This window comes from Oncorhynchus kisutch, linkage group LG4 (assembly GCF_002021735.2).
Source record: "Oncorhynchus kisutch isolate 150728-3 linkage group LG4, Okis_V2, whole genome shotgun sequence".
Lineage (NCBI taxonomy): Eukaryota > Metazoa > Chordata > Actinopteri > Salmoniformes > Salmonidae > Oncorhynchus > Oncorhynchus kisutch.
In genome coordinates, this window is record NC_034177.2 from 72,835,265 (window position 1) to 72,859,873 (window position 24,609).

Here is a 24,609-nt window from a genome sequence, read left to right on the forward strand (position 1 = left end):
TTTATGAATTCCAATGGCACACCTTTTTGGTCTCTTTCCCCAGAGACCTCTGCTTGAGTAGAAGAGGAGTCATCATGTGGAAGGCCTGTTTCTCTACAAAGCTACTTTAACCGTACATCAGCCTGTCGGCACAGCACAAACATTTGGAGACTGAGATGGAAGAAGAAGTTATATACAGTACATTACAGTATATTAGTGAACCAACTCTACATGAACCCTTCTTGCCCCTTCTCTCCAGTCTTGAGAAAACCCAATCTCTGTCTCCCAGTCTCTCTCTCTGTCTCTCTTTCCCCCCTCTCTCTCTCTCCCCCCTCTCTCCTTCTCTTCCATCTCTCTCTCTCCCTCGCTCTGTCTCTCTCTCCCATCTCTCTCGCTCTCTCTCTCTTCCATCTCTCTCTCCCTCATTCTCTCTCTCTCTCTCTCTCTCTCTCTCTCTCTCTCTCTGTCTCTCTCTCTGTCTGCACACAGACACACACTTCAGGAGTATGTTAAGAATGATTGAGGTATCTGAGATCCTAGACTGCGTTGTCTTTTAGAAACAGGATGTAATCCAAGTTATAGTTCTCCTCGAAGCTGTTCTAATCCCTCAGTGTTCAGAAATAGAAAAAAATGGACTTATTTTGAACATATTAAAGTTTATTGATATGTTTTATTACTGTGTTATTCAACCTGCAGTATACTTTTGTTTTAAATACCTTAAATGCTTTTCTTAAATATAAGTTGAAAAAGTAAGCATATTTTGCAACTTCTTTATCATGTCACATGCATAAAGCTTTCCGTGTCTTTAACTTACGTACTGGCTAACATCGCACTAGCTTATTCTCACCCACAGCAAGGAAATGTACTGTAAAGACATTATGAAATTCATCACTATTCTCTCTGCGATATGTATTTCACATTCTAACACACTTGGCTTAATTGATCCTCATCACAGACCACATGGTCATTCACATGATGCTATAATTCTGCAATTGATTGATTAACACTGATCAGCACCAAACGCCTTTGATTACCATCTCCTATATGATTACGTTAGGGGTGAAATCAACTCACCACCCAGGAGAAGCAATCCATGCACTGAACTTGCAATCTTTATATTTCTAGACCAGTGATAAATAGTGACTTTGGTAGCAGAGAGATTCAGTTGATGTAGCCACGAAAACTATACACTTACTGCACCATTAGTTTATGGACAATCATTTCAATCACACATAAAAAATGTCACACAGACATCATGTGATTCAATCACACATCTGTTCTTGTCGACTGGGTTACCAAGTCTTTCATTATTCTGCAGTAGCATACTGAAAGACAGACACATAGCGATACCTTAAGGAAGTGCAATTCATTGATCATGTGCAATATTATGCATTTTGTACTGTTTTTACCTCACACAAAATGCATTTTCAATAAAAACCAATATAATTATGAGAGGTGTGCTGAAATTATTCTGTGGTATACTGTGTGAATTGCAGGGAAGCGACAGTTTGATACAAAGCAATGTTGATGGAATGTAAAAAGTTGGACCGTCTGAGAACCGGTAGGTACATCAACATGGTACAGTACATGTCTTAATCTATGCTCTCTTCCCTGTCTTGTGGAGAAAGACTTGTAGCATGACCAGGGCTCAGCTGCAGTGTAGGATTGTGTAGAGGTCTGCCCAGTCACTCTCAGAACTCTTTCGCCCTCTCTTTCTCTAAATGTGATTGGCCCACTCTCTGGCAGGGACACTACTGGTGTGCCCTGAGGTTTGACAGTTTCCTGCCTGCCACCTGCTGCCAAGATACTGTCTGCTTGGACACCTGAATTCAAGGGTGTAATTTCCCTCTCTCTACCTCCCTCCCTATATTGCTTCATCCCTCACTTCCGGCAGTGAAACCATGGTTACTATGGTGAAACAGGTTGGATAATTGATGCAAGCTCAGTGGCTCAGCTCCCTAAGGAGCTAAGTGGTTCAGGTCCCTAAGGAGCTAAGTGGTTCAGGTCCCTAAGGAGCTAAGTGGTTCAGGTCCCTAAGGAGCTAAGTGGTTCAGGTCCCTAAGGAGCTAAGTGGTTCAGGTCCCTAAGGAGCTAAGTGGTTCAGGTCCCTAAGGAGCTAAGTGGTTCAGGTCCCTAAGGAGCTAAGTGGTTCAGGTCCCTAAGGAGCTAAGTGGTTCAGGTCCCTAAGGAGCTAAGTGGTTCAGGTCCCTAAGGAGCTAAGTGGTTCAGGTCCCTAAGGAGCTAAGTGGTTCAGCTCCCTAAGGAGCTAAGTGGTTCAGGTCCCTAAGGAGCTAAGTGGTTCAGGTCCCTAAGGAGCTAAGTGGTTCAGCTCCCTAAGGAGCTAAGTGGTTCAGGTCCCTAAGGAGCTAAGTGGTTCAGGTCCCTAAGGAGCTAAGTGGTTCAGGTCCCTAAGGAGCTAAGTGGTTCAGGTCCCTAAGGAGCTAAGTGGTTCAGGTCCCTAAGGAGCTAAGTGGTTCAGCTCCCTAAGGATATTTATAGTGTATGAGTTTAACTGTGCTTTTGTACGTGTCAACTTTCCAGGAAGAATTTGATGGAATAGAAAATCTCCCTTTATAGAACAATGTAAGGGCCTTCTCATTATCCACATCCCCATGGTGGTTAAAGCCAGGCGATGATGGCATTTCTACCCATACTTACTCTATCCACTATTGGGATATCTAGTCATAAAAGCTACTTGACAAGCGAGCCCTCTCAAACTGCATACTGATGTTTCAAGTTGAAATGTGAGGCAATGCTGAGGCATGTAGCCTACTGCAGTTTACCACATCAGTGAAGGATTTGCTATGGCATCCGCCAGGTACTTTCATGTTAAGTGTGCTGTGCACATCACAGGACCATCCACTTTCAATCCCTTTTACCAACCCGACCCAGTACTGTGGCCACTACTACAGACAGATAACCATAAAAGACATCAGTGAACAACCATCATTTTTTTGGGCCATTTGAGACCCCATACAAAAGCATGGCTGGTAAGACCATGTGGTTTATCTACTGTAAGCCAACCAACATCACACTTCATGACTGAGGGTTCCTTCTCAAGCATATAATCCTTTAAACCATGATTCAAATAACTGCTGGTGGGTTTAAGATGTACTTTGGGCAGAGTTGGAGTTCCACAATGAAGCTTACAAGGTAAACTGTTTTACAATTCAATACCTATCACAGAAACCACCACTATCACCTAAGCATCAATGTTTTAAGATTTCTATATACCGTATACAGATGTAGGATCTTCATTTGATCACTATATTTGTTGCTGAGAATTTTTATGCACAGCAGGAAATGCAAAGTTGAAAGAATTCTAAAGTTTGTAATTTCCACTTTAAATGTCAGACTTGATTCACCCGAAAGAAAATTGTATCAACTTCATCAAAAATGTATTCCACATAATAATTCACATTTCCTGTTGCTTGCAGGATTATTTTCCTGCTGAAGGAAACTGGCTCAAATGAAGATCCTACATCTGTATGTCTTTTATGTTAGTATGTCGATTGGGATGTACATTTTCCACAACCATAAAGTTGTGTTGTTAGGTCATAAACAAATGGCATATAAAGCATTTAGCTGTGATGGCTTAGTTGATAGCTCTACATCACGTGTCAAGCTCATTCGGCAGAGGGCCGAGTGTCTGCGGGTTTTCGCTACTCCCTTGTACTTGATTGATGAATTAAGGTCACTAATTAGTAAGGAACTACCCTCACCTGGTTGTCTATGTCTTAATTGAAACAAGAAAAAAAATCTGCAGTTGCTCGGCCCTCCATGGAATGAGTATGACAGCCGTGCTCTACATCATTCTCTTGGTTATTCCTAGTCAAATAGATCATCAAACTAAAATGCACTAGGCAGTGTTGGAAGTGGGCAGGCCCTCGCCAGAACCTAATTTTCAACAAGTTTGAGTAATATTTACTATAATTATGTAGTGTTTGCCACAGCAAGAGAAAATATATTAAAGCATAATGATATATACTGTATATACAACCAATACAATGATGAAAGGTGTGCTGAAATGATTCTATGGTATACTATGTGAATTGCAGAGCAGCGACAGTTTGATACAACACCATGTTGATGGAACATATGCTGTATAAGTAACCAAACGATAGTGATCTATATCAGCGTTGACTCTGTGATGTGAGTCAGGTCTGTGAGATCAGTGCTCTCTGAGTGGCATCACGGATGCTCTTCAGGAAGGGCAGTGGGCTGGAGCCTCCGGTGCCGGTTTCATCCAACGCTGAGCCTACGCCGTTGAGTGGACAACGCATGGCACGGGCCCGGTGACCAGGTACAGTGATGTATCGGGTCACGGCGGAGAGGTGATAACTCCGCAGGTTCACCAGGGCAGACACACAGGAGTCATAATTGACGCAGAGAGAAGGGCTGGAGCAGGAGAGGATAAAGTCACGTAGAGGGGGACAGCCAGACAGAGTCTCTATCAGCTGGCGGTGGGAGGGGAGCATGTACTCCCGCATGCGCTTCAGGAAAGATGCTGTACATGGAGAGATGGAGAGGGGGAACAATTGAGGAAAAATGAGGAGAGGGGAAAGGTGAGATCAGAAGGGATTCTTTCAAACAACACTATCATAAGATCTGCAAAAATGGAGAATCAACTACCCACTCAACAGTGCATAGTTGAAAAGCTCAATGAATAGTGCCGGATCAATGCTTTTAAAGAGAAAATACATACAACCCCTTTCTGTATACGTGGCAGTCAGCAGATAGTGTGTAAAAGGTAATTCGTTGTCTAGGTAAACTTAAGATAGCACAAGGTTGATAGCCAGAGGGCTCAACCGTCTAACTGCGTTCACATCAACAAACACTCTATTGTACTCCTTTCTGCAAGGTTCCATATATGTGACTTTCTGTAGATAGTAAACCTACAGGATTTCACATGCTGCGGTTGCACACAAATACCCCTAAGCTGTAAACCCAGTCTTATGACGAAGTCACACCAAGACAAGTGTGTATCAGGTTAGGAAAAACACTAGCATATAATAAGAGACTATTCTTTAATTAAGCAATAAATCATGGGATAGCATGACTAATTATGTAATTTTCCACGACAAACCCAAATTGAAATATTACTGGAAATTCACTTGGAATTGTATTCAGAAACAGAGCCTTATGGGGTCAGAATGGGGTTATACCTGCATGGTCGTCATGACAGATGCCCAGTAGCGCATCAAAGCACTGAATGGAGGAACTCTGGGCAGCACTTCCTCCTGACAGCATCATCGGCTCCTCAACTATACCCTCATACAACAGCCCTCCTGGAAGCATGGGGTTATCCCTCCATCTACGAAAGCACAATACAGGGTTATGCATGAAACTATTACAGCACAGAATGGGGTACATAATGTATAATGTATAAAATCAGTTTTATTTTTTGCCAAATTCTGTTTTCTCCATTTTGTTTTTCCACGTTTCAGAATTATTTCAATTTTTTTCAGGTTTTCTCTCTCAAAATCACACTTTTTTAAAGAAAAACAACACAATTGTATGTTTTAAGTCCACAACAATGCATAAACCACATGAGGAGACCACTTTTGAGAAAAATCTTTTTTGGGTGTAGAATATACATTGAGTGTACAAAACATTAGGGAAACCTGCTCTTTCCATGACATCGACTGACCAGGTGAACCCAGGTGAAAACTATGATCCTTTGTTGATGTCACCTTAAATACACGACATTCAAAGCCTTGAGACATGGATTGTGTATGTGTCCCATTCAGAGGGTGAAACCGTCCAAACTGCCTTTGAACGGGGTGTGGTAGTAGGTGCCAGGAGCACCGTTTTGAGTGTGTCAAGAACTGCAATGTTGCTAGGTTTTTTACGCTCAACAGTTTCCCGTGTGTATCAAGAATGGTCCACCACCCAAAGGACATCCAGCCAACTTGACACAACTGTGGGAAGCATTGGAGTAAACATGGGCCAGCATCCCTGTGGAACGTTTTTGTCACATTGTAGTCCATGCTCTGACGAATTGAGGCTGTTCTTAGGTGTCCCTAATGTTTTGTATGCTCAGCATAGAGGCTCTTTCATTCAAGTGTGCACCAACAAGAGACTTGTTTGAATAGCAGTGTTTCTGTAGCACACATGTGATTTCAGAGTTTGCTAAACAAATCATCACTGGATTACAGCAAATAATGATATAATTCTGTAATTACCATTTAATTGAAAAGGCATTTTGAAAAGCCTTTCCATCTACCAAAAGATGGTTAGCATTAGCATCTTTGCTAACTGCTAAACAAAGTGCTACAAACGTGCACACAGACAGGGGCATTCCCACATTGCCTCTTCAGAAAGTTGAAAATATAAATCACTGATGCGTTTTGTTAATGTCTTATGATTAACTTGGGCAAATTAATCAAATGTCTAATAAGTTGAATACATTTAGTTGATAATTAAATGGCTTGGATATGTATGGATTGTATCATACATTACCCTGAGAAGAAGATTCTCAGAGTTCCATGGAATGCAGTGGGGTCCACATGCCCTGAAAACAGAAATATTTCAATATTCCAATCATTTGCACAATATATATATTGTGACAGATGGCAGGGAGAGGTGAGGGGAGTGGTGATTGAAGGGAGATATCTTGCAGCCCGCCGGCTCCACTCTCAAGCCTTATATGGACTTCCTGCCCCTACGAGGCAAGCCTGTGGGTCATTAGGCCATGGAGTGCTTGGGGATAAAAGAGGAAACGGGCTGCACAACCTGGGAGAGGACTGAGAGGGAAACGTGTGTTATGGAGAGTGTGGGAAGAGAGAATTATCTGTGTGATTACCCGATGAACCTGGACTGTCTGATCACCTCCACTGTGTACCGAACCGGTTTGGCTGAGGACCCGAGTTTTAGGAATGAAACGGACAACGAGAACGGATTGTGGACTGTGAACTGGTTGCTGAATTCCCCCTTTCCCACAGTGTGCAAATTTCCCTTATAAATATCCCATTTGAATTCTAGTTGTGCTTTGTGTGCGTGTTTGGTTATTGAACATGGTGATGTGGAAACCCCACCCCCTTGAGCCTGCTACATGTGGTGGAGAATGCGGGTAAAGCAAACCATGAACTAAAATAATGCCGGAAGAAATGGCAGCAGTTTTACGTCAAAAAAGAGCTTCTGAATATCAGGACAGCGATGACTCACCTCGGATTAGACAAAGATTTTTTCTACAACAAGACGACGCACAAGATATTCTCCAAACACCCCACAGGACTGACATCGCCGTTATTTGCAAGAGGAAGTGATGCAGGTACAGAGGACAAAGACCCGGATGCCTGGTCAGGGCCCTGAGAAGGAGACTGGGAAAGCTGCCGTTACCGTCAATACTACTCGCCAACTTGCAGTCATTGGACAATAAAATAGATGAGGTACAATCATGAATATCAAAAACTGTAATATCCTATGTTTCACGGAATCGTGGCTGAATGACGACATGGGGGGGGGGGGGGTGCATGAAATCTAAGGAAGTCTCTAGATTTTGCTGGCCTGAAGTAAAGTATATTGTGATAAAATTGCAGGCCACACTACTTTCCTAGAGTTTATTTACCACCACAGACAGATGCTGGCACTAAGACAGCACTCAGTCAGCTGTATAAGGAAATATCCTAACAGGAAACCACTCACCCAGAGGTGGCTCCCCTAGTGGCCGGAGACATTAATGCAGGGAATTTAAATCAGTTTTACCTAATTTCTATCAACATGTCAAATGCGCAACCAGATGGAAAACAATTCTAGATCACCTGTACTCCACACACAGAGACACGTACAAAGCTCTCCCTCGCCCTCATTTGGTAAATCCGACCACAACTCTATCCTCCTGATTCCTGCTTACAAGCTAAATTAAAGCAGGAAGCACCAGTGACTCGGTCTATAAAAAAGTGGTCAGACGAAGCAGATGCTAAACTACAGGACTGTTTTTCTATCACAGACTGGAACATGTTCCGGGATTCTTCCGATGGCATTGAGGAGTACACCACATCAGTCACTGGCTTTACCAATAAGTGCATCGAGGACGTCGTTCCCACAGTGACTGTACGTATATACCCCAACCAGAAGCCATGGATTACAGGCAACATTGGCACTGAGCTAAAGGGTAGAGCTGCCTCTTTCAAGGTGCGGGACTCTAACCCGGAAGCTGACAAGAAATCCTGCTATGCCCTGCGACGAACCATCAAACAGGCAAAGCATCAATACAGGGCTAAGATTGGATCTTACTACACCGGTTCCGATGCTCATCTTATGTGGCAGAGCTTGCAAACTATTACAGACTACAAAGGGAAGCACAGCTGTGAGCTGCCCAGTGACACGAGCCTACCAGACGAGCTAAATCACTTCTATGCTTGCATCGAGGCAAGCAACACTGAGGCATGCATGAGAGCATCAGCTGTTTTATCATATATGCGTAGTCACTTTAACTATACATTCATGTACATACTACCTCAATTGGGCCGACCAACCAGTGCTCCCACACATTGGCTAACCGGGCTATCTGCATTGTGTCCCGCCACCCACCACACACCAACCTCTCTTTTACGCTACTGCTACTCTCTGTTCATCATATATGAATAGTCAATTTAACCATATCTACATGTACATACTACCTCAATCAGCCTGACTAACCAGTGTCTGTATGTAGCCACACTACTTTTATAGCCTCGCTACTGTATATAGCCTGTCTTTTTGCTGTTGTTTTTATTTCTTTCTTTCTTTCTTTATTTTCTTTTCTTTCTTTTCTACCTGTTGTTCATCTAACATTGTTTTTGCACTATTGGTTAGAGCATGTATGTAAGCATTTCACTGTAAGGTCTACACCTGTTGTATTCAGCGCACGTGACAAATAAACTTTGATTTGATTTTTTGATTTGATTTGAACCAAGCTCAATAACTAAACAGACATGTAGCACAATGGAAGCATCGGGAGCTGCTGGAGGAACAGCGTCAGCAGACCGCTCTCCTGCAAGCTCAACTCAAGCAGCTGACAGCCACCCAGGCCAGCGTGGCTGCAGGCGCAGCAGTCTCTTGTTCCATACCCAGTAGGTTTATACTGAGGCTGACAGAGGCAGAGAGCATCGAGCCTTACCTCCAAGCCTTCGAGAGGATGGCGGCTAGGGAAAAATGGTCCCATGAGCATAGGGTAAGCCTAGCACCCTTCCTGTCAGGCACTGCACAGAAAACCTATCAGGATCTGACGACTGACCAGGAGATGCATTACGAGGAGCTGAACAAGGAAATCCTGCGCCAGTATGGTTACACCCTGATTAGCAGGGCACATAGATTCCATCATTGGGCATATGATGCCTCAGCCTCCCCCCGGTCACAAATGCATGATCTAATTAGGCTGGCCAATAGCTGGCTAACTACTGAAACACTGACGCTCACGGCCATTGAGTAAGTGGTCATAGATACATTTCTACACTCTCTCCCGTTCGAAGCTAAAAGGTTAGCAAGCCAAGCTAACCCGCAGAGCGCAGATCAGCTGGTGGAACTGGCGGAAGGTCAACAGATGGCTTTCAAGGTTCTGTGCAGTGGACAACCATGGAAGGCTGAACTCTCCACTCACCCAAAGGAGCCGAAAAGGGCGGAGGACCATTTATTTATTTATTTATTTATTTTACCTTTATTTAACCAGGTAGGCAAGTTGAGAACAAGTTCTCATTTACAATTGCGACCTGGCCAAGATAAAGCAAAGCAGTTCGACAGATAAAACGACACAGAGTTACACATGGAGTAAAAACAAACATACAGTCAATAATGCAGTATAAACAAGTCTATATACAATGTGAGCAAATGAGGTGAGAAGGGAGGTAAAGGCAAAAAAGGCCAAGATGGCAAAGTAAATACAATATAGCAAGTAAAATACTGGAATGGTAGTTTTGCAATGGAAGAATGTGCAAAGTAGAAATTAAAAAAATAATGGGGTGCAAAGGAGCAAAATAAATAAATAAATTTAAATTAAATACAGTTGGGAAAGAGGTAGTTGTTTGGGCTAAATTATAGGTGGGCTATGTACAGGTGCAGTAATCTGTGAGCTGCTCTGACAGTTGGTGCTTAAAGCTAGTGAGGGAGATAAGTGTTTCCAGTTTCAGAGATTTTTGTAGTTCGTTCCAGTCATTGGCAGCAGAGAACTGGAAGGAGAGGCGGCCAAAGAAAGAATTGGTTTTGGGGGTGACTAGAGAGATATACCTGCTGGAGCGTGTGCTACAGGTGGGAGATGCTATGGTGACCAGCGAGCTGAGATAAGGGGGGACTTTACCTAGCAGGGTCTTGTAGATGACATGGAGCCAGTGGGTTTGGCGACGAGTATGAAGCGAGGGCCAGCCAACGAGAGCGTACAGGTCGCAATGGTGGGTAGTATATGGGGCTTTGGTGATAAAACGGATTGCACTGTGATAGACTGCATCCAATTTGTTGAGTAGGGTATTGGAGGCTATTTTGTAAATGACATCGCCAAAGTCGAGGATTGGTAGGATGGTCAGTTTTACAAGGGTATGTTTGGCAGCATGAGTGAAGGATGCTTTGTTGCGAAATAGGAAGCCAATTCTAGATTTAACTTTGGATTGGAGATGTTTGATATGGGTCTGGAAGGAGAGTTTACAATCTAACCAGACACCTAAGTATTTGTAGTTGTCCACGTATTCTAAGTCAGAGCCGTCCAGAGTAGTGATGTTGGACAGGCGGGTAGGTGCAGGCAGCGATCGGTTGAAGAGCATGCATTTAGTTTTACTTGCATTCAAGAGCAATTGGAGGCCACGGAAGGAGAGTTGTATGGCATTGAAGCTTGCCTGGAGGGTTGTTAACACAGTGTCCAGAGAAGGGCCGGAAGTATACAGAATGGTGTCGTCTGCGTAGAGGTGGATCAGGGACTCACCAGCAGCAAGAGCGACCTCATTGATGTATACAGAGAAGAGAGTCGGTCCAAGAATTGAACCCTGTGGCACCCCCATAGAGACTGCCAGAGGTCCGGACAGCAGACCCTCCGATTTGACACACTGAACTCTATCAGAGAAGTAGTTGGTGAACCAGGCGAGGCAATCATTTGAGAAACCAAGGCTGTCGAGTCTGCCGATGAGGATATGGTGATTGACAGAGTCGAAAGCCTTGGCCAGATCAATGAATACGGCTGCACAGTAATGTTTCTTATCGATGGCGGTTAAGATATCGTTTAGGACCTTGAGCGTGGCTGAGGTGCACCCATGACCAGCTCTGAAACCAGATTGCATAGCAGAGAAGGTATGGTGAGATTCGAAATGGTCGGTAATCTGTTTGTTGACTTGGCTTTCGAAGACCTTAGAAAGGCACGGTAGGATAGATATAGGTCTGTAGCAGTTTGGGTCAAGAGTGTCCCCCCCTTTGAAGAGGGGGATGACCGCAGCTGCTTTCCAATCTTTGGGAATCTCAGACGACACGAAAGAGAGGTTGAACAGGCTAGTAATAGGGGTGACAACAATTTCGGCAGATAATTTTAGAAAGAAAGGGTCCAGATTGTCTAGCCCGGCTGATTTGTAGGGGTCCAGATTTTGCAGCTCTTTCAGAACATCAGCTGAATGGATTTGGGAGAAGGAGAAATGTGGAAGGCTTGGGCGAGTTGCTGTTGGGGGTGCAGTGCTGTTGTCCGGGGTAGGAGTAGCCAGGTGGAAAGCATGGCCAGCCGTAGAAAAATGCTTATTGAAATTCTCAATTATGGTGGATTTATCAGTGGTGACAGTGTTTCCTATCTTCAGTGCAGTGGGCAGCTGGGAGGAGGTGTTCTTATTCTCCATGGACTTTACAGTGTCCCATAACTTTTTTGAGTTAGTGTTGCAGGAAGCAAATTTCTGCTTGAAAAAGCTAGCCTTGGCTTTTCTAACTGCCTGTGTATAATGATTTCTAGCTTCCCTGAACAGCTGCATATCACGGGGGCTGTTCGATGCTAATGCAGAACGCCATAGGATGTTTTTGTGTTGGTTAAGGGCAGTCAGGTCTGGGGAAAACCAAGGGCTATATCTGTTCCTGGTTCTAAATTTCTTGAATGGGGCATGTTTATTTAAGATGGTTAGGAAGGCATTTTTTTTAAATATCCAGGCATCCTCTACTGACGGGATGAGATCAATATCCTTCCAGGATACCCCGGCCAGGTCGATTAGAAAGGCCTGCTCGCAGAAGTGTTTCAGGGAGCGTTTTACAGTGATGAGTGGAGGTCGTTTGACCGCTGACCCATTACGGATGCAGGCAATGAGGCAGTGATCGCTGAGATCTTGGTTGAAGACAGCAGAGGTGTATTTAGAGGGGAAGTTGGTTAGGATGATATCTATGAGGGTGCCCGTGTTTAAGGTTTTGGGGAGGTACCTGGTAGGTTCATTGATAATTTGTGTGAGATTGAGGGCATCAAGTTTAGATTGTAGGATGGCTGGGGTGTTAAGCATGTTCCAGTTTAGGTCGCCTAGCAGCACGAACTCTGAAGATAGATGGGGGGCAATCAGTTCACATATGGTGTCCAGAGCACAGCTGGGAGCAGAGGGTGGTCTATAGCAGGCGGCAACGGTGAGAGACTTGTTTTTAGAGAGGTGGATTTTTAAAAGTAGAAGTTCAAATTGTTTGGGTACAGACCTGGATAGTAGGACAGAACTCTGCAGGCTATCTTTGCAGTAGATTGCAACACCGCCCCCTTTGGCAGTTCTATCTTGTCTGAAAATGTTGTAGTTTGGAATTAAAATGTCTGAGTTTTTGGTGGTCTTCCTAAGCCAGGATTCAGACACAGCTAGAACATCCGGGTTGGCAGAGTGTGCTAAAGCAGTGAATAGAACAAACTTAGGGAGGAGGCTTCTAATGTTAACATGCATGAAACCAAGGCTATTACGGTTACAGAAGTCGTCAAAAGAGAGCGCCTGGGGAATAGGAGTGGAGCTAGGCACTGCAGGGCCTGGATTCACCTCTACATCGCCAGAGGAACATAGGAGGAGTAGAATAAGGGTACGGCTAAAAGCTATGAGAATTGGTCGTCTAGAACGTCTGGAACATAGAGTAAAAGGAGGTTTCTGGGGGCGATAAAATAGCATCAAGGTATAATGTACAGACAAATGTATGGTAGGATGTGAATACAGTGGAGGTAAACCTAGGTATTGAGTGATGAAGAGAGAGATATTGTCTCTAGAAACATCGTTGAAACCAGGAGATGTCATTGCATGTGTGGGTGGTGGAACTAATAGGTTGGATAAGGTATAGTGAGCAGGACTAGAGGCTCTACAGTGAAATAAGCCAATAAACACTAACCAGAACAGAAATGGACAAGACATATTGACATTAAGGAGAGGCATGCTTAGTCGAGTGATCAAAAGGGTCTGGTGAGTGGAGAGGTTGGTTGGTGATTTAGACAGCTAGCCAGGGCATCGGTAGCAAGCTAGCATAGGATGGAGGTCTGTTGTTAGCTACCTCTTGCGTTCCGTCAGTAGATTAGTGGGGTTCCGTGTGGTAGAGGGGATTAATCCAAATCACACAACAACAACAAAAATAAAAACAATAGATATAGTTATAGAGGCCCAAGAAGAAAACATAATAATAATAATAAATAATAAAAAATATATAAAAAATAAAAATAAAATAAAAAATATATAAAAAAAAAAATAAATAAATGCCGGGACCCCTGCCAAGGATGGGAGGACACCAACAGCCAGCTCCCAGAGACAATGCCCCTTTCTGAACCTGGACAGCAGGAAATGCTACGAGTGTGGTGAGCGGGGACACATCGCCAGGAACTGTCCAAACCGCGATGTCCCGATGCCTTTGGCCTCAGCCAGTGAGGTAGCCACTGGGCGTCCCTGGGGCTTGCTGATGGAATGCTGGGCTGAGGACAGTGGTCCTTCCCCTGTCACCCCGGTAAGAGCCAACAGAAAGGACACCACTGCACTTTCGGACACCGGGAGTATGGTGACCCTGATCCGACCTGACTTTGCCAAGTCCCCGAACCTGACTGACACCGTGGCCATCATGTGCATACACGGTGAGACCAAGGACTACCCTGCCACACTCCTCCACCTACCGACCACAAAGGGACATCACACAAGGTCAGTGGGAGTCATCCCAAACCTGCCTGTGAGAGAGAACCAGAAGGGAGGAGGAAGCCGGAGAGGTGGGAGGGACACCAGAAGGAGGGATGCCCGGATGTGTGGATTCCAGAAGGTGGACTACCAGGAGTCAACAGAACCCCTCTCAAAGGGTGGCTGGGGTGAAGCAAGACTGGAGGCAGACTCTGGAAGACCTGTTCCCGATGGACCATGAGGTGGCGCCACAGCCCGCCTCTCTAGTGGGCCAGTTCAGCACGTCCCAATTGGAGGATCCCAACCTGGCCAGTGCTCTCCAGCAGGTGACTGTGGTGGATGGAAAGGCCATTGAGGGGGTAAGTCAGATCACCTACCCCCATTGTTCTATAAAGAAGAAATTGCTGTATCAGGTGGTGAAGAATAATGACGAATTCATGGAGTTGTTGTTGGTGCCCAGTCCCTTTGTACAATCTGCCCTGCAGTTGGCGCACTCCCACCTTCTTGGGGCTCACCTAGGGGTGGAGAAGACCTTAGACCGGATCAAGGCAATCATTTACTGGCCAGGTGTGAAGAGAGCAGTGGAGGATTACTGCCGAAGTTGCCCGGAGTGCCAGCAGGTGGCGCCAAAACCACACTTTTGCAGCCCCTTAATTTCACTACCCATTATTTCAGTCCCTCTCAGCAGGATCGCAATAGGCCTGGTGGGATCTCTACCAAAGAGCAACCAAGGGTACCAATACATCCTGGTGATTCTGGATTATGCCACCAGGTACCCGGAAGCCATTCTCCTCTGCACCATGGCCAACAAGGGAATCGCACATGAGCTAGTCATGCTGTTCTCCCGAGTAGGCATCCCTGACGAGATATTAACTGACCAGGGAACCCCATTCATGTCGCAAATCATGAAGGACCTCTGCAAACTAATGAAAATAACCCAGTTGCGCATCTCAGTGTATCACCCACAGACCGATGGAAAGATTCAATCGAACCCTGAAGCAGATGCTAAAGAAGGTGATGGAGGCGGATGGAAAGAATTGGGACCAGCTGCTACCTTGCCTGATGTTCTTGATCTGAGAAGAGCCCCAAGCTTCAACAGGGTTTTCTCCCATTGAACCCCTGTATGGGAGACAACCCCGAGGACTGCTGGACGTGGCTAAAGAAGCAAACGTCGCCCCATCAAACCATGGTGGACCAAGCCCGGATGGCAACCCTGGGGCCCCTGGTACAGGAACACATGCTGGAGGCCCAACCGTGGGTGTACAATAGAGGGGCACAACAAAGAGACTTCCAGCCAGGAGACAAAGTGTTGCTGTTGGCCCCCACCTCAGAATGTACGTTTTTGGCCCGATGGAACGGGCCGTATGAAGTCCTTGAGAAGGTGGGTGAAGTCAACTATAGGGTCAGACAGCCGGGACGTAGGCATCTGACACAGATTTACCATGTGAATTTATTAAAGAAATGGAATGCACGTGATGTACTCTACTCTATTTCCCCAAAGAAGGCTACCACAGAGACAAAGCCTGCGAAGATGCCACTGGGGGAGCAGCTGAGCCAAGCACAGCAGCAGGAGATGACAGAGTTTGTCGGCCGGAACCAGGATGTGTTCTCCAGTTAACCAGGACACACCAATCTGGTACAGCACAGCATCATCACCGAACCCGGGAACAAGGTGAAGTTGAGAGCCTACCGCATATCGGAAGCAAGGAGCAAGGCCATCAGGACTAAGGTAAAAACAATGCTGGAATCTGATATTATCGAAGAGTCGAAAAGTGAGTGGTGCAGCTCCATAGTGTTGGTGGCGAAGCCAGACGGCACCTTTCGCTTCTCTAATGATTTTAGAAAGGTAAATTCAATCTCAAAGTTCGACGCCTACCCCATGCCCTGAATTGATGAACTAATCGAACGGCTAGGGACCACCTGATTTATCAGCACACTCGACCTGGCGAAGGGTTATTGGTAGGTGCCCTTAGCTCCCGAGGTGCCTCGATGATATTGTGATTCATGGAAGCGAGTGGGAGACAAATCCCAATTGCAGGTCTCATGGGGGAATGGCTAACAGCTAATCCAATGAAATGTCGGCTCGGCCTGCGGGAGGCTGAGTACCTGGGGTAAACAATCGGGAGGGGATGTGTCAAACCCCAGGTGAAGAAAGTGGAGGGGATTCGGGACTGGCCCCGCCCCCTCACCAAGAAGCAGGTACGCACGTTTGTGGGATTGACTAGTTACTACCAGATAATTATTTTCCACTTTGCCTCCATAGCCAGCCCCCTGACAGATCTGACCAGGAGCCGTCTGCCCGCCCAATTGACGTAGACCGGGGAGATGGAGAAAGCCTTCCAGGACCAAAAGGGAGCACTGTGTTCTGGACCAATGCTGGTGACCACGGACTTCTCCAAACCAATGGTGGTACAGACCGATGCGTCTGAAACAGGGGTGGGTGCCGTCCTATCACAGTTACAAGAAGGTGAGGAACACTCAGTCGTGTACATCAGCCGGAAGCTGTTGCCACAGGAATAAATATATTCCACTGTGGAGAAAGAATGTCTAGCGTTCAAGTGGACGCTGGAGATACTGAAATATTAGTTATTTGGAGGTCACTTCACCCTCGTAACGGACCACGCACCACTGGTTTGGATGTCACGGAATACGGACAGTAATGCCCGGGTCACCCTGGTTCCTATCCTTACAGCCCTTTGCTTTCTCTGTCGTCCGCAGATCAGGTGCAGCCCATGGAAATGCTGATGCCCTCACCAGGAGGGATGCTCTAGGGAGCTGGACCGCACCTCATGGGGGGGGGGAGTGGTGATTGAAGGGAGATATCTTGCAGACCGCTGGCTTCACCCCCATGCCTTATATGGACATCCTGCTCCAACGAGGCAAGCCTGTGGATCATTAAGCCATGGAGTGCTTGGGGATAAAAGAGAAAGCGGGCTGCACAACCTGGGAGAGGACTGAGAGGGAAACGGGTGTTATGGAGAGTGTGAGAAGAGAGAATTATCTGTGTGATTACCCGTTGAACCTGGACTGTCTGATTACCCCCACTGTGTACCGAACCGGTTTGGCTGAGGACCCGAGTTTTAGGATTACCCCTGGATAATGGAACGGACAATGAGAACGGATTGTGGACTGTGAACTGGTTGCTGAATTCCCCCCTTTCCCACAGTGTGCAAATCTCCCTAAAAATACCCCATTTGTATTCTAGTTGTGCTTAGTGCACGTGTTTGGTTATTTAACTTGGTGCTCGTGAAACCCCACCCCCTTGAGCCCGCAACAAACTATACAGTTGAAGTTGGAAGTTTACATAAACTTAGGTTGGAGTCATTAAAACTCGTTTTTCAACCACCCCACAAATTTCTTGTTAACAAACTATAGTTTTGGCAAGTCGGTTTGGACATCTGATTCAGTCATTTTTCCAACAATTGTTTACAGACAGATTATTTCACTTATAATTCGCTGTATCACAATTCCAGTGGGTCAGACATTTACATACACTAAGTTGACTGTGCTTGAAAAATTCCAGAAAATTATGTAATGGATTAGAAGCTTCTGATAGGCTAATTGACATATTTTTTGTTGGAGGTATACCTGTGGATGTATTTCAAGGCCTACATTCAAACTCAGTGCCTCTTTGCTTGATATCATGGGACAATCAAAAGAAATCAGCCAAGAACTCAGAAAAAATTGTAGACCTCCACAAGTCTGGTTCATCCTTGGGAGCAATTTACAAACGCCTGAAGGTACCATGTTCATCTGTACAAACAATAGTATGCAAGTATAAACACAATAGGACCACGCAGCCTTCATACCGCTCAGCAAGGAGACGCGTTCTGTCTCCTAGAGATGAACGTACTTTGGTGCGAAAAGTGAAAATCAATTCCAGAACAACAGCAAAGGACCTTGTGAAGATACAGGAGGAACCAGGTAGAAAGTATCTACATCCACAGTAAATCAAGTCCAATAACCTGATAGGCCGCTCAGCAAGGAAGAAGACAGAGACTACGGTTTACAACTACACATGGGGACAAAGATTGTACTTTTTGGAGAAATGTCCTCTGGTCTGATGAAGCAAAAATAGAACTGTTTGGCCATAATGACCATCGTTATGTTTGGAGGAAAAAAGGAGAGGTTTGCAAGCCAACAAACACCATCCTAACCATGAAGCACAGGGGTGGCAGAATCATGTTGTGGGGGTGTTTTGCTGCAGGAGGGACTGGTGCACTTCACAAAATAGATGGCATCATGAGGACGGACAATTATGTGGACATATCTCAAGACATCAGTCAGGAAGATAAAGCGTGGTCTCAAATGGGTCTTCCAAATGGACCATGACCCGAAGCATATTTCCAAAGTTGTGGCAAAATGGCTTTAAGACAACAAAGTCTAGGTATTGGAGTGGCCATCACAAAGCTCAAGGAGGCCTACAAACCTGACTCAGTTACACTAGATCTGTCAGGAGGAATGGGCCAAAATTCATCCAGCTTATTGTGGGAAGCTTGTGGAAGGCTACTCAAAATGTTTGACCCAAGTTAAACAATTTAATGGCAATTCTACCAGATACTAATTGAGTGTATGTAAACTTCTGACCCACTGGGAATGTGATGAAAGAAATAAAAGCTGAAATAAATAATTCTCTCTATTATTATTCTGACATTTCACATTCTTAAAATAAAGTGTTGATCCTAACTGACCTAAGACAGAGCATGTTTAATCGGATTACATGTAAGGAATTGCGAAAAACTGAGTTTAAAACTTCTTAAGGCTAGGGGGCACTATTTTCACATCCGGGTGAAAAGTGTGCCCAGAGTAAACTCACTGCTACTCAGGCCCAGAAGCTAGGATATGCATATGATTGGTAGATTAGGATAGAAAACACTCTATGTGTGTGGGCATAACAGAACTTATTTGGCAGGCAAATCACAGAGGACAAACCATCCAGAAAATATTTTGAGGTCACTCTCTTTTCAATGGGTTTCTATGTGAATCTAGATTTCTAAGGCACTTGCTTGCAGTCCCTCTCGCTTCCACTAGATGTCAACAGTCTTTAGAAATTGGTTGTTGTTTTTCCTTTGAGAAATGAAGAAGTAGGGCTGTTCAGAACGAGGGTCGAGTCTAGTGTACTGTTGTGGTTGGCGCGTGCGACCTGAAAGCTCGCTCCACTTTGTTTTCGTCCGTTATTGAACACAGTTTATCCCATCTTAAATTGTATCGATTATTTCCGTTTAAAAATACCTGAAGTTGGATTAGGAAAGTTGTTTGAAATGTTTGGATCAAGTTCACAGGTAACTATATTCGATACTTAGTAGTCATGTTGCACGAGTTGGAACTGGTATTTTTCTGGATCAAACGCGCCAAATAAATTGACATTTTGGAGATATAACAACAGAATTTCTCAAACAAAAGAACCATTTGTGATGATTAATGGACATATTGGAGTGCCAACAGAAGAAGATCTTCAAAGGCAAGGCATGAATTATATATCTTTATTTCTGACTTTTATGCCGCGGCTGGCGGGTTGTAATGTGATTTTCATGTGTTTATTTCATGGGTTGCTGTCCTCAGATAATAGCATGGTTTGCTTTCGCAGTAAAGCTTTTTTGAAATTTGACACTGTGGCTGGATTAACAAGAAGTTCATCTTTAAACCGATTTACAACACTTGTATGATTCATGAATTATTATCGAGTATTTCTGTTTTTGAATTTGGCGCTGTTATTTCACTGGGTGTTGTCAAATCAATCCCGTTAACGGGATTGGCGCGCCGAAGGGATCACTAAGGAGTTAAATGTATTTGGCTAAGGTGTATGTAAACTTACGACTTCAACTGTATACTACCTGGGTATGGATATGATTCACTGTGGATAAGGTAAGGATGTAACTTACTGTGCATGAGCTCAAATATTTCCTTCATCTTCCTCAGAGACTGGCCCACTTTGTAGAGGCCCTTCTGAATGCTGATGATGTCACAGGTTACCACAGCATTCATCACTGAAAACGCCCCCTAGACGTAGTTCAGGACAATTAGGACTCATAATCAAAAGCCCCTTAATGGTCATAGCGAAAGAGACCACGAAAGACAGAAAGAGATTACAAAAACAGAGAGAGAGGGAGAAACAGGGTTATAATGAGAGACAGAGAGATGCGAAGTGTGTGAGAGACACAGTATATAGATAGAGACAGAGACAGAGACAAAGAAAGACAGAGACACACATAGAGACTTGCCTGTATCCCTGAGCTAGCAGCCCTCTCCACCAAAAGAGAGACCAGGAAGAACCCTTTACAGCTTTCTCCCCCAGGAAAAGAGAACAGTGTTTCCAAGTTCCTGTATTGAAATGCACATGAATATCACATGGAAACCACAACAATATCAAATAGAAACCAAATGGAACCGAAAACAGGAATTTACAGGAGATGTAATTCTCATGACAGTGGTTCTGTCAAACTCACCCAATTTCCATGTCCCTGAAATAACAAGTGTAAGAAAGAATGTCAATACATTGCATGTGTTTCATAAACAGTACATAGTCCTGTCGTGTTAGTAGACCAAATGGTTGTGGACATAGGTGTAGTGGCATATTGGTAAGAATTGGAAAGAAAGTGGTCAAGTAGGTAGAGGTAAGGGATAGTGACAGACCAGGGTGTAAGGCTCAAAGGCCCAGCTCACCCTGTAGGGTCCTTGAGTCTCCAGTTGACCAGAACAGAGTCTGCATAGGTCAGGATGGGAGGCAGGCCGAGTCTCTTGGAGACCAGCCAGTAGGGCAGAGCCAGGGATTTGGGGAGAGTCTAATAAACACAAACACCGAACATGCCAACAATCAATGGGACAGATTCCAGTGTTCATGTCTGAGGTTAAAGGTCACTCTGAGCTGATTTTTACCTGGGCCGGCAGGTGTTGCCCCTCCTGCCAGACATACCCCATGGTGATGAAGCCCAGGGCCAGGTGAGCCAGCCTCAGCTCCCGGTGGCCCTTTAGGTGATGGGGACTCAGCACTGGCATCTGTTTACAACAATGGTAACAATGAGTCTGTTAGTATGGAGTCTATCAGCAACACTGGTACAATCACACACGCAGCGGTGTAAAATACTTAAGTATAAATACTTTTAAGTACTACTTAAGTAGTTTTTGGGGGAATCTGTACTTTACTCTACTATTTATATTTTTTGACAACTTTTACTTTTACTCCACTACATTCCTAATGAAAATAATGTACTTTTTACCTCTTACATTTTCCCTTACACCCAAAAGTACTCGTTACATTTTGAATGCTTAGTAGGACAGGAAAGTTGTCTAATTCACGCACTTATCAAGAGAACATCCCATATCCTCCCCACTGCCTCTGATCTGGCAGACTCACTAAACAAATGCTTTGTTTGTGAAATTTGTCTGAGTGTTGAACTGTGCCCATGGCTATCCGTTAAAAAAAAACCTGTCTGGTTTGCTTAATATAACAAATGTTAAATTATTTATACTTTCAATTTTGATACATTTAAAACCAAATACTTCTAGACTTTAGTCATTTTCTTTTAAAGTATCTTACCTATAACTCAAGTATGACAATTGGGTACTTTTCCCACCATTGCACACGTCAGCACGGACATCACAAGCCCAGACACATGCATAATCACATCAGTACTGAAGCCTAAATCAAGTGTATTTTATTGTTGACTGAGATACAGTCCATGTGGTTTCTCACCTCATTGACCAGGTCTCGCAGCTTATGTGTTTGGATGAGGGGTGTGAGGTTGCTGGCCAAGCCCATCCATACCCGGTAGTAATCTGGAAGGTCTGTCTGAAATGGGCAAAGGTCATATAGCTAGATATGACAGCACACTGTTTTATCTGTGCACTATACGCAAAAGAAGAAAATGGTTGGTTCAAGCAAAAATGATGTTTCTGTCTGAAATTGGAACGTACTGTAAGTTAATGAGGGGTGATGGGATAAAAGAATGCACTAAAGTAGAGAGTAGAACTGTATCTAGTCCCTCAAGTCTCATTGATCTAGTGTTGACATTGAGCACACTGTCTCCAGTCTAAGTCAATAGAGACCAGAACAGACCAACTGTCATTGCCTCACAGCTCAGTGCATGCTGGAGGTAGAAAGATCAATAGGTATCCATATAACATCCCATTCGCTGTTCTGTACAGTATCTATGCTTATCTATCTCCAGTCTCATTGTCACGTTATGATCGCTTCACGTGGATGTCAGCCTCTGTGAGTGATCTGTGTCTGAGCTTGTTTTGCTATACTGTATCTCTGTCCCTTTATTATCGAACACATCCCTTTTATCATTGTTTCTGCAGTCGTCAAGTTCAATAATAGAAGGTAGTGGACAATGTCATGTGACAACCAAGCAGTTCCTCAAATCTAGGCTAGGGAGTTTAGGAAGTTCAATTTCCCTACATTTACAACATGTTGATTGTCATACTGGATTTTGGTTAGAAAGAAACTAGACATGGCAGTATGGTGTGATGGGATAAAAGCATGATCTGAAGTAGAGAGTAGAACTGTATCTAGTCCCTCAAGTCTCATTGATCTAGTGTTGACATTGACCACACTGTCTCCAGTGTAAGTCAATAGAGACCAGAACAGAACAACTGCCATTGGCTCACAGCTCAGTGCACGCTAGAGTGAGAAAGATCAATAGGTATCCATATAACATTAACCAAAGCAAACATATTTCTGAGTTTAAAATCATGGTAGCACATGGGATTTGTGGATCAAGACTTACTGGAGGAAATACTATAGGTCACTGACACAGAAGTAATTCCACACTTCTAATTTTTTCTATTGTGAAGTACAGACTGATATTAAATGTGGACGTAGGTTCTTTAATTTTGCTTTTCACATTCACAAAACAATACCAGGAAATTATTTGAATGGTGACTTAGTGAGTAGATCAAATGTGTAAAGAGCAGCAGAGTCTAGCTTGTTTTAACAGAAAACGAAACAGCATGTAAAGGAAAATGAACCAATAATGTAATAAATAAAATGGCAACAGATGAACCTGAGGACTCACCATTTATAAAGTTATCTGTTAACTGTAATTGCAGTATTTTGAAATGTTTTTATGCTCAGCTCAAAGTACATATATAAAGTTGGAAAAAGATGCCTTACTGCTGGCTGCTCCAGGATGAATCCAAACTCCTCAGACACGAAGAAACAGTCCAGGTCAATCTGCAGTGCTGACCTGGGGAATCTCTCTCCGTCTCCCATTCTCTGTTCTGTACAGTATCTATGCTTATCTATCTCGTCTCGTGTACACGTTATGATCGCTTCACGTGGATGTCAGCCTCTGTGAGTGATCTGTGTCTGAGCTAGTTTTGCTATACTGTATCTCTGTCCCTTTATTATTGAACACATCCCTTTTATCATTGTTTCTGCAGTCGTCAAGTTCAATAATAGAAGGTAGTGGACAATGTCATGTGACAACCAAGCAGTTCCTCAAATCTGGGCTAGGGAGTTTAGGAAGTTTTTTAAATTTCCCTGAATTTACAACCTGTCATACTGGATTTTGTTGAGAAAGAAACTAGTATTTATCATGAAGTTTCACAGAAATCTGAATCATACGCCCATGTGCCACAATTCAGTTTACATTGCATTCCTGTATCACACCTATTTCAGGTGCAAAAAATCCCAATAAAAAACTAACGAACAGATACAAGCCTATGGACCCACTCCCATGTAAAGCATTATTAGGACATACAGTACAGTATGTGCAGAGATGGAGAAAGGAAGGAAGAAAAGAGAGGGAGAGAGAAAGCAAGAGAAAGAGAGAGAGGGAGACACAGAGGGTTTTATTTTTGGCTGGTGTTAACCCTTTACAGACTAAAGGCGGACCCATGCTTCCCAACCGAAACAGTTCGGTACGGTTTGTGCATATATTATGATGGGGCGGCAGGTAGCCAAGTGGTTAGAGTGTTGGGCCAGTAACCGAAAAGTTGCTGGATCAAATCCCAGAGCTGACAAGGTAAACATCTGTCGTTCTTCCCCTGAACAAGGCAGTGTTCCCCGGTAGGCCATCATTGTAATTAAGAATTTGTTCTTAACTGACTTGCCTAGTTAAATATCAAACACATATATAAATGTTATTTGGCCTAACTATTAGGCCATACAAACACATTGAATAACAGATTCACTACATGGAACAACAGATAGTCCCCCCAAAAGCAAGTTTCTTCTGAAGTGTTTATCTTATATCTGAGAGATATAAGAAGATCATTAAACATTTATTTCTTATTATTTTTGGCACTAAACAGTCTCCATAAATAGTCCATAAATAGTTCCAGAAATGTTTTCAACTGGTACTGGGGGACCTTCAGAGTCTTGTGAGGCCTGAGGGCGTCCTAGAGCAAAACAACCAGCATGCACCTGTTCGTGAGAGTTTCGCCTTTTCACAGAGTGGTCATATTAGTGTTCTGATGCTACAGACAGAAGTTGGAAGATCGACTGTACCGACTTCAGACGAGTCCCAAGACGCTTGTGGGGGTCATAGAGCAAAACACCACTCTAGCTCTATCATCTTTCACCGCAGATGCGGAAGTGCGACATAGGAGGATTATCTCTAGTTTAAACTGACAGATTTTTCTGGAAATT

The 24,609-nt window shown here is 44.1% G+C and overlaps 2 protein-coding genes across 2 annotated transcripts in view; one reads left to right on the forward strand and one right to left on the reverse strand.

Moving 5' to 3' along the window:
* The window catches only part of LOC109888985 (inhibitory synaptic factor 2A-like), a 29,574-nt gene extending 26,369 nt beyond the window's left edge, over positions 1–3,205 (forward strand). The window contains exon 5 of the mRNA XM_020480130.2: positions 44–3,205. The gene's annotated coding sequence lies outside the window, so the exon portion shown is untranslated. The remainder of the gene's footprint in view (positions 1–43) is intronic.
* Positions 2,926–23,358, reverse strand: LOC109888797 (indoleamine 2,3-dioxygenase 2). The gene is made up of 10 exons (XM_020479969.2): positions 23,131–23,358; positions 21,709–21,804; positions 20,892–21,011; positions 20,679–20,797; positions 20,462–20,476; positions 20,237–20,336; positions 19,898–20,015; positions 6,442–6,493; positions 5,145–5,293; positions 2,926–4,486 (listed from the first exon to the last, which is right to left on the reverse strand). Exons 1-10 carry the CDS (start codon positions 23,227–23,229, stop codon positions 4,137–4,139), a joined length of 1,218 nt encoding a protein of 405 aa, XP_020335558.1. The 5' UTR covers positions 23,230–23,358; the 3' UTR covers positions 2,926–4,136.
* Between the last annotated feature and the right edge of the window lie 1,251 nt (positions 23,359–24,609).

Bases quoted from the DNA above. Each gene is read 5' to 3' on its own strand.
- LOC109888797 (XM_020479969.2), bottom strand. From the start codon at position 23,229: ATGGGAGACGGAGAGAGATTCCCCAGGTCAGCACTGCAGATTGACCTG. The intron at 6,494-19,897 runs GTAAGTTACATC...TTCTGTTTTCAG, and splicing joins AATATTTGAGCTCATGCACA to GGCATGTGGACCCCACTGCA. The intron at 5,294-6,441 runs GTAATGTATGAT...GTGCTTTCGTAG, and splicing joins CTGAGAATCTTCTTCTCAGG to ATGGAGGGATAACCCCATGC.